Here is a 10,024-nt window from a genome sequence, read left to right as displayed (position 1 = left end):
CACTGTGTCCCTCTCAGAGGGAAGACATGCACCACACGGCACTGTAATACTCCCAGCACCGGTGCTGCGGGAACCTCCCAGGAAAGCGTGATTGAGATGCACCGCTTTCAATGGTACTTGTACTGCCGCAACGCTGCCTGTTTTGTCTTTATGCTGTCCAGAAGGTACGATAGTCTCATTTCACATCGGGGGAGTCAATGTCCATCGAATCGTTGGATCCGCATTCTCTAGGCACCTCTTCTGTTGAGAAAGCTCCCCTTCTTGATTCGAGGGACTCTTGAAATATGAGAGTCCCTGTTTCAATCATTGATGGCTAATCGGATCTTATCATTCCCATGGGCATAAAATGCATTGCTCTTCAGTCACTCGCTTTATCATCCCTTTACTATCCTTATTATCTCTATAACGGCTGTACCGCTTTTCAGGGACAGCAAGAAGCTCTGCAAGGGATCTATTATTCTGCCGAACCTAGATGCCGAAGAATTGATACAAATGGATCTAGATCGTGTTGTGAGTTATTCGTCGTTTTGGAATACTGGCAATGGCGCGCTAGGTACCACCCTGGGTTCAGATTCTGGGAGCACGTTTGGGTACAATCCGATTGAGACCCACCAAGTTGAAAATCATCCTCAGCTAGACCCGTGGGCAGCAGAGAATGCGTATATGCTTGCGAATCTCAACCCTAACAACACGGGCCTATACTATCGCGACCGTGTCGTAAAACCCGTGACTTATCCATGGAACACCATCGGCCGGCTCTTTTTCCAGCGTTCCAATATCGATAATGGAGGGTGGTGTACGGGGTCTTTAGTCGGGAGAAACCTCATACTCACCGCCAGTCACTGTTTTCCATGGGGATATGGCAGCAATCGATGGATGAGATTTTCACCAGGTTTTGGCAACGGCGTCGAGCCATATGGTAGCTCTTACATATCGCGATGTCGCGGGGTCAAAAATACTTTTAATGTCACCGGGATTGATTACATCGTTTGCCAGCTCTGCGAACCGCTCGGGGACTTGACTGGTTGGATGGGTACAAAGTGGTGGAAGGATGGGGATTCCTATATCGGTAGACCATGGAGAAGTTCCGGATACCCTACTGATGCGTTTCAAGGGAATGAGCAAATGCTTTTGTCCAACATCACGCTTCTTAATGTCGATTTCCATGGGCGTCTCGGGAAGGAATTGGAGACTCGAGTGTTTGCTTCGCCTGGTTGGTCTGGAGGGCCGATGTGGGAATATATTGATGGGCAGCCTACAATTGTGGGTGTTTGTAGTGGGGGAGAGAAAGATTGCAGTGAAGAAGTTGGCGGCTGCAATGGTATAAAAGACTCGAGTTTGTACCATGATGTCTCTGCAGGAGGGAGACTTATGACTGATCTTGTCGCGTATGGCTTGGCTCATTGGAATCACACTGATTAGTTATGTGGAGTAATCTCTTGTTGCGACTTACATACATAGACGGAAGGGCTAGTGTCGTCATTTCCCTCGAAAACTGTTCCTAGTGACCCAGTGAATGAACTCCCGTTTATTCTTACATCACTTTTTCCTTGCACGGAGGAACCAGCATCTCGTGTAATTACAATTGGAGCATAGACGGCCATAGAGATAAAATCCGAAGCTTTGCAGGCTATGCGTTTTATTATACTTGATGACTAGTTAAGGTATGCTATTCTGGATCCTAAGCCCGTGGTAAAAAGGGAGCTGGTCATATATATATATAGCCCACAATGGTACAAAATATATCACCCTTGCAGCGTCTGCTTTCCAGTATCCTTCTCTCCCACTTTAAGCTCACGGACGAGGATACTGGACACCAATCCCAACCCACTGATAACAGTGATAGCAATCCACACAGCCGTCATCGCACGCTCATACACATCAACGATTGCACTTGTTTCACCGACCAAAAGATCCAGATGTTTTAGCAAAGGGATAAATCGGACAGCTGCGCTTCCGTCACTCAGCGAGACAAGTGGCTCGGGAAGAGGTAAAAGCTTTCCAACTGCTGTCGAAAACGACCTTGAAAATATGTGTGTGCTAAGCGCAGCGCCAACGACTGCGCCCAGCTGGTGTGCGAATGTAGAATTCCCCATCGTTTCTTCGGCTTGTCGTTCGCCATCCGTTCGTGCTTCCAACGGGATACTCAGTGCCGGGAGCAGAATACCCAGGCCCACGGCTCCAATGACTTGGAGCCCCATCCGTCTGACGGTATTGGTTTCGCTGTGGAGCAGGATGAGGATGCCGATGCCTAGTGTCGTGAGAAACCACCCGATCCATATGAAACATGAATAACGGCACAGATGCCTGATTCCGAGGGGAGTTACCAATGCCATTGCGGAAACGAGGATGGAAAGAGGTAGCATGTTGGTAGCCGCGGCGGCTGGATTAAGCTGGACAGCAGCCTCGAAGTAAATCGGGATGAACAAATTGATAGGATAGAGGACTGCACCGTACGCAAAGGCTCCAAATAGACTTGCAAATTCCCTCTTTCTAGCAAGGAGCCAGTAAGGGAATATAGGCGTGTGGACACAGCCTTCTCGGATGACGAATGCGACCAGGAACAGGATTCCCAGTGCTAGGACGGCGATAGTAACTATTGAGCCCAAGTGGTCTTGTGCGTCAGTCCAGGTTATCGCTACGGTGAGGAGGGTGAGAGACGGTATAAAGAGGACTATCCCCAGCCAATCGACTTGCTCAAGCTGTGACGGGAGAGGGAATTTGATGGGTTTCAGTACGCGACAGATAAGGACAAGCAGGATGGGGACTGCCAGGAGTGGTATATTGATCCAGATTATCCAACGCCAATCTACATGTTCTGCGAAGATGGCTCCGATCAACGGACCTAACGCGAACCCAGCTGCCCATATAAAGCTGAGAATAGTTAAGTAGCGGGAGCGGTCTGCTGATGTGCTCGTGCCTCTGAGAACAGTCTCGGAAAGGGCTTCGAAACTACCCCCACCAAACCCTTGCAGAGCTCGGCCGGCGATGAGGACATGTATGTCTTTTGAAAAACCAGTAATGATTGAGCCAATGGCAGAATATAAGAGGCATAAGTATAGAATCTCCCTCCTCCCGAAAACGGCCGATACTACCGTGTGAATTGGTTGAGAGAGTACAGCTGTGAGGAGAAATGATATTGCCGCCCAGAATGACTGGCAGGTAGTAGCATTAAATTCTCGAGCAATAATCTAAGAGAAGAACGAATCAGAAATAATTCAATGCCTCGATCGGACCATTTTCTGTACGAATGTTATTTATACGTACCGGAAGAGCAACAGGCAGGCTAGTCACATCCAGCGCCCTGACAAAGGCAACTATTGCAAGAGTGAAAAAAATAAATATGAACTCCCACTCATTTTTAACCGGCTGCTGGAGTTCATCTGACTTTTGCTGGGGCGCCTCACTCGCAAGCGACGGCGGAGGCGCCGGGTTTGTTAGGTGCCGAGCTTTGTCAACGACAGCAGGAAGCGGAGGGGTAATATTCCAACTCATTAATTCTTGCGAGCATAGCGATTCCTGAGACCTATTGGGAAGGGGGAAATCCTCAGGACGGATCAACTCGTCTGTGTTTTCATCCATGACTTGCCATACGCCAGTCGACACTTCTCAGTTCTTGGGTTGATATAGAGCGACATTCGACGGTCAGTATATATATATATATATGTATAAAGTATATGAACATGAAAGAATGTAGGGGATCAGAGCACAGTGTCGAGTTCTCTTCCAAGCTCGTCTGGATAGAGAGCTCGTAGACACGGAACCTACTGGAAATTAATTAGCAACCAGCCGCCACCATTTGACTCGTTTGGTATCTATTTATTTTTGTTTTTTTTTTTCGCCGTAGACCCCGTGCTGTTTGACGTCTGCTATATTACAATCCCCAGCTGTCACACACAGTGCACGGGCCCAGGGGGAGTGCGGGAATGCTCTAATCGCGGAGTTGCTCGGGGCCCAGAAACAAATGAGAAGAGGAGAAAAGCACAACAGGGGTATCTCCTGCTTGGAAACAGTCAAACCCTTCGATTCTATAGAACTAAGCTCCGAGATCGTGTAATGTGCGTATATATGGCTATTAGCCAAATGTGAGTTTGGAAAAATAAACCAGGCCAGAGATATCTTCGACCGCTGTGCTGCTGGTTCCCGCAATAACGGCCAGCAAGCGGCTATTGTGTGCGAAATGAGATATTCTCGGAACCAATCGAGTTACATCCGCAGTTACGCAAAGTTCCAAACCCAGTGGTTCGTTTCTAGTCGATGATTCCTCGCCTTTCCGGACATCTAGAAGTATACTTCAGCTTGTGAGGGAGCTCTTTTCATCTGAGGTGCAGGCGACTAGTCACTTCTCAAATCCCGCCCGCCTCTGCAAGCGCGGTAGGATGCGCATCGCCTCGTGGCAGATGGCAAACCGCATTGAAACACGAGAGAAATTTGGGTTTGGAAATATGGCATGATTTTCTGGTGTGTTTGCTTCTAGCTGCGAAGTTGTCTGTGGGAGTTGGAACGGGTTGTGAAGATGAATGTTCCTGTTCTTTGAGTTGCCCGTTGTCGATTCGTATTTCATAGTACCCAAGGCAGTAACACGTTGATACATTGTCTGAGTAATGTATGCTAATTTTCCACCGTTGCCAGGTTCCAGTTCCGACAGGCCTGGAAATTACAACATCGAGTGAGACGCAAGCTGAGCGGAGCGTGATTCGGACCTGGATGTTTAAGCAGTGCACACCATTCAGTCAAGGTGGAGAGAAACATTGCAGGCTTGCAGCTTGTCTCTCGCCTCTCGCCAGAAGGACGGTCGCCACTATTTTTTCTCAAAAGCTGACGAAACTTCGCCAACATTAATTGCATAGTTAACTCTTCGTGCTTCGGATGTATCAAGACGCGAACGAACGCGTTATTTATATACCCCGGTCATGCTGTCCATGATTTCTTGTAGAGTTCGTTAGGTTTCAGTCAAGAGCGAGGTCAAAGGATGGGCGATAGGTAGTTCACCACGAAATGCATGGCGACTCTTGGGATACTTCTCACTCCGCCTGTTCGCAAAAGACATCCTCTGAGAAATGGAATCCAAGCCCTGATCCGAAAGATGGTAGGCGGGAAGTGCATTCATACAGATTCATCCCCTCCGTTTTTTATTCCAGTCTTAAGGATGTCCTGTTGTCCCAAGTGGGAATTGTTCCCTTCTATGAAGACTCGCAGAATTGGAAAGATGCGATGCATAGAGTAGTACGTTCTCTGCCTAGTATCTGCAGCAGAAAACAGCTCTGTAGAAGTTAAAATGCCTGAAAAGCATCCATTGTATTCCTTCTGTGCGTGCTCTGATGTCCCAACAAGCAAGCAGCGCAACAGGACCTTACCACGAGAGTGCATGTTCGCAAACACGTAACGAGACTGCAGCGTTGGCAACTAGCTTGTGAATGCACTGTCCACAGCCCAGATTCTGAGTTCTTGAGAGAGCAGTGATGTTGTTCCTCCCTGCATCGTGGGATTGGAACCAGCACTGCTGATAGACATCCTCATACCATTGTCTGGAAAACTGGGTCGAAAGGTTGGCAGGAGGAGCTGGACCTGCATGTTGATATCGTAGCTCCAATCCTCCGTAGGCGCAATTATTCTTCCTTTCCAATTGGCTGACCCACCTGACACGCAGCTCTGGTTGGTTGTTGAATGGGGTATTTTGGAGTTGGTTTGTTGGCGGCGGCCGGTTGCTGTGGCATCGTTAGGGTTGCAGCGGTTTGGAAGAGACGGGGAAGAAGCGAAGACAAGTTTCGCGGACATGCGACGTCCAGATCGGATCATGCTTCCTTTTTTATTTTTCATTTTTGCTTTTAGGTCCTCGCCATTGCGACACTGACTATTTTATCTTTAGCCCACCACGGCTTTCTACGCTTTCGGGAGAATAGGTGATATAATATCTGTATAATAACAATAGTCACTTCTCCGCGGAGCTGGCGCTTGTCGGGGGAGAACCAATCACATCACATCTGGGAAGACCTCCCGGGGTATCCCAACTTTTCTTTCTGTGGAGGAGGTACATCACACCATTTGGACCCTTTCATAAAAATGTCACAGGGATTCCGCCCAGGGTTATTCCCACCCAAAGTGGGGGATCGCGAAATATGTTTTTGGGAGCTCCTGAAAAAAACTGACCCCCCATATAATCCCAGTCATGGATACCAAATCTTTCGCAAACCCATGAATAACCTATCCCCCCCACAAAAAAATATATATAATAAAATTCCCCCCCCCCCCCCCCCCGCGGGGTCTTCGCCCGCCATACATCCCCGAGACGACGACGACGACGACGACGAAGAAGAAGTAGAAAATGCGACTGAAATCGCCTCCACTCCTCCCGCTGCTGCTATCTGCCACAATCTACGCCAAGAATGTGTATACAGATACCTCCCGTTTCAGCCAACCTCTTTTCGACTGGCGCAATGTCCAAGGGGATTCCATAGGACTGGTGAAACGACAGGGAAGTTGTCCGGCGGGGTTTAATAGCTGTGCGCTCCTCGGGGCCGCGGAGGCATGTTGCCAACGGGACACGGTCTGCTCGCGCGACGATGCAAATAACATGGCCTGCTGTCCCAGCGGGGCGGCGTGTACGGGTCATTTATCAGGTGTGTACACTTAGTGTATTCCCCTCAACCCACCTTTCACGTAGAGTATCTCTACACATAAACATGTGAATATTTTTCTTCGAAAAGAAAAAAAAGAGAGAGAAAAGACTCTATTTAACAAAACCTAGTAGGCCCCTCTCAGACCTCCGCCTCCTCAAACTTCATGTTCCCACAACCAGGCACCGCAACCACCACGCCGCCAACAGGCCCCACGAGCCCAGCGGCGCCAACGGTCCCCAACGCCCCGTTCCCCTTCACGATCATCCCCACCACCTTCCCGAACCAAGAGGCCTGCGTCTCCGCCTACTCAGGCTGCCAGGCGCAATTCTCCAGCTGCACGGCGTCGCTGGGCGGCGTGAACGGCGTCACGGTCGGGGGCCCGCGCGGCATCACGGTGCCCGGCGTGCAGCCGACGGTGGGCAATCCGCAATCTGTGTGCTCGAGTCTGAGCACGGCGGCGTGTCACGGGTTGCAGGTGGGGTATTGTACGGCGTTTAGGGATGGGATAGGATCGGGAGGGGTTGTTGCGGCGAGGGGGAAGGGGTTGGTGTATGATATTGTAGCTGGGGTTGTGGTTGCGGTTGCCGGGATGGTTGTTTAAATTTGTCCTGCTGTAATTTTTCTTTCTTTTTTCTTTTTCTTTTCCTTTTGTTTTTTCGCAAATTGTTTTTCTTCTTTCTATAGTTATTATGGGTTTACTTTATATAATGTTTTTTAGGTTTGTTGCTGTTGCATCTGCTTTTTTCCATTTTGGGTTGACAGCTGGTTTGACAAAAGCGGCTTTTGGCGCTTCTTTTCGTTTCGTTTTTCTTTTCGTCTCTCTCTTCTCAATGATGGGAATCATGAATGACCTTCCTTGTATATGAGTAGTATATGATCTAGTTGTACCAAGAAATCTTTTCCCCAAGAGTAAATAAACAGATGAGTCAGCGCATTAACCCTTCGCATCGTGTGGTAACTCTGCGGCCCGTTGAAAGATTCCAGCGAACTGAACGATTTCCATATCAAACAACGGCTGACAGCTGCAACTCGAGGAGGGAGAGACACGAGGGGAGAAACACGGAGAGAAACACGGAGACACTGGCTTCTCCCTGTGTGTGGGGCACAGCTTAACAGTCTTGACAGGTTCCCTGCCGCCATATTTCCTGTCCCAGGCTCTGCCCTGCTGTCTGTCTTGCCAAGTCGGCGTGCATCATCAAGAGCTCAAGAGGAATCGATGATTGATTTCATTGCTTCAATGCCCCGCAGAGGACAGCGCATAGGCCGAACAGTTGATTCCTCAATCGTCGTGTTCCCCTTTTAATCATCAGACCCTAATTTTTCTATGTTTTTATGCTGATTATTGCGACAATTCAAGTTAAGAACAATACACGAATACTTACGGATACCAGGGCCACTTGTTGGTGGGGAAAGCGGGTGGTTGGGTACACTACTAGTTGGTGATGGTGGCTGGGAGCGAAAATCAAGGGCTGGGCCGCATACAGCACCAGACAGCGGAGAGCCCACCTCGCTTTTCAGGTCCTGTTCCTCGAAGAGTTTTCCTGGTTTTATTTTTCTCCGTCTCTTCTCTCTTCTCTTTCTTTTTACATCTTTCTGCTTCCATCATTCCATTCGATTCGAACTGTCTGGTGTTGTCCAGACTCCAAGAAGCGCATCACAGCATTGAGGAAGCTAAGCTCGGTAGCCAGTTATCGATAACACACCCCACAACCTCAGCGGTTATTGACCTACGAGGCCTTCCTACAGCAGTTTGTATCCGAAATTGTAGCTCAGGAAGCTCCAGTTGGGTTGCTGGTTCTCTACGTCCAAGCTGTACTCGTACAGTGCTTGGTGAGAGACACCAAATCCTCAGCCAACTCTTGCGCTTATCTGCTTGAAGTGGATGCAACCCTCCAGCAGCAATGCGACGCCTCGGGATATCTCCAACGGCCTTGGCCATCCTATCTATCCTCTCGCAATTACGTTCATTATCGACACACGCATTTCCATTCCCTGTACATTTCAACACCGGCCTCGCTACCCGCGATTGCACGCCCTGTGGCTTCTACGGGCAAGAATGCTGCACCGCAATGCAAACCTGCACCACAAACGACAACAACCAAGCCATCTGCGTCGACTCCAGCTTCGTGGAAAGGCCCCGCGCGGCCGAAGGTCAATGGGAGACATTCACGACAACCTTCGTCCGAACGGACCTGGTCACAGTGACCTCGGTGGGCAGCAGATTGATCTCGGCCCCAACCTCTCGCAGCCAGATCCAATGCCAACTTAACCTCGGCGAATCCGCCTGCGGCACCATCTGCTGCACCGCCGCGCAGGCGTGCAAATATGAAGGCCAATGTGTCGAGGCCGGAAGCTCCCCCTTCGAGCCCTCGGTCGGGCCATCGCCGACCCCTCCCTCCAGACCAACGAGTTCCGGCGGCGCAACCATCACCACCGCTCCCACTGCGACCGTCCCTTTCCTCCCTCCAGTCGGCACAGACGGCGTCCTGCTACCCCCACCAGAAGCCTCGAAGGGTGGCGGTGGACTCAGCGGTGGCGCCATCGCAGGCATCGTCATCGGTGTCCTCGTGGGCATTATGCTCTTACTCGTCCTCTGTCTGTCCGCCTGTGCCAAGGGCGCCATCGAGGGAATCCTGGCGCTGCTAGGATGCGGCGGAAGGAGAGGGAGCGGCTCCGGCACCACACAGTCGTTCTCCGAGGGCAGCGGCGGGCGGCCCGGCCGTACTTGGTTTGGGCACCGACCGTCCCGCCCGCCTCCTGCGCGGCACTCGGATTCGTACTCGTATTACTTGTCTGAGAAATCGAAACGGTCCGGCCTGTTTGGGATGGGGAAGTGGACGAGCGTGGGCCTGGTTCTTGGAACGCTGGCGATTTGTCTAGGGTTGCGGCGCAAGAATCAGCAGGCGCCGCCCAGCTCGGGGTATTCTGATTCGTATTACTACTATGATTATAGTAGTAGCAGCAGTAGCAGTGAGTGAAAAATCATCTCCGTTCCCCCTTCTGCTTATGCACTTGGAGATGTTGTTGATCAAATGAATTTTTTTCTTTTCTTTTGCTAACTTCGCTGTTTGTTTCTGTTTTTTAGGTAGTTCAGCTCCAGCCAGATCGAAGAGATCGAAGCCCCCCACTACAAGGTCGAGGTCGAGGTCGACAAGACATTAATCTTGAGCCTCTCACCCGTTAACTTGTGCCTCCTATCTCTGTCCACCACCCCCGCACTTCCTTCTTTCTTTTCTCTGATTCGTAAATATGCCATCACCGAGATCCACGCCACTCTACGCTTTCCGAACAACCACCTCCAGAGATCTCCCTTTTGATATTATCAATTCTTCAATTCTTCAATTCTTCATTTTCTTCTCTTCAATGTCTTATACCTGTCAGAAACGGAGTTTATGCTTTGCACT

General features: G+C 50.0%; 4 protein-coding genes across 4 annotated transcripts; 3 read left to right on the top strand and 1 right to left on the bottom strand.

Moving 5' to 3' along the window:
* Positions 1-492: 492 nt before the first annotated feature.
* HCAG_01701 (predicted protein) lies at positions 493-1,422 on the top strand (the record flags this gene model as incomplete). The annotated part of the gene is made up of 1 exon (XM_001544604.1): positions 493-1,422. One exon carries the CDS (start codon positions 493-495, stop codon positions 1,420-1,422), a length of 930 nt encoding a protein of 309 aa, XP_001544654.1.
* Positions 1,423-1,745: 323 nt separating this feature from the next.
* On the bottom strand, positions 1,746-3,582 carry HCAG_01700 (predicted protein; the record flags this gene model as incomplete). The annotated part of the gene is made up of 2 exons (XM_001544603.1): positions 1,746-3,191; positions 3,268-3,582. The coding sequence occupies 2 exons, from the start codon at positions 3,580-3,582 to the stop codon at positions 1,746-1,748; spliced, it is 1,761 nt and encodes a 586-aa protein (XP_001544653.1).
* A 2,992-nt stretch (positions 3,583-6,574) lies between these two features.
* HCAG_01699 (predicted protein) lies at positions 6,575-7,379 on the top strand (the record flags this gene model as incomplete). The annotated part of the gene is made up of 3 exons (XM_001544602.1): positions 6,575-6,620; positions 6,752-7,105; positions 7,339-7,379. The coding sequence occupies 3 exons, from the start codon at positions 6,575-6,577 to the stop codon at positions 7,377-7,379; spliced, it is 441 nt and encodes a 146-aa protein (XP_001544652.1).
* Positions 7,380-8,521: 1,142 nt separating this feature from the next.
* HCAG_01698 (predicted protein) lies at positions 8,522-9,782 on the top strand (the record flags this gene model as incomplete). Its single annotated transcript, XM_001544601.1, has 2 exons — positions 8,522-9,590; positions 9,706-9,782. 2 exons carry the CDS (start codon positions 8,522-8,524, stop codon positions 9,780-9,782), a joined length of 1,146 nt encoding a protein of 381 aa, XP_001544651.1.
* Between the last annotated feature and the right edge of the window lie 242 nt (positions 9,783-10,024).

The sequence above is a fragment of the Histoplasma capsulatum genome, genomic scaffold, assembly GCF_000149585.1.
Source record: "Histoplasma capsulatum NAm1 scaffold_1 genomic scaffold, whole genome shotgun sequence".
Lineage (NCBI taxonomy): Eukaryota > Fungi > Ascomycota > Eurotiomycetes > Onygenales > Ajellomycetaceae > Histoplasma > Histoplasma mississippiense.
This window is presented reverse-complemented; position numbering and strand designations above follow the sequence as displayed.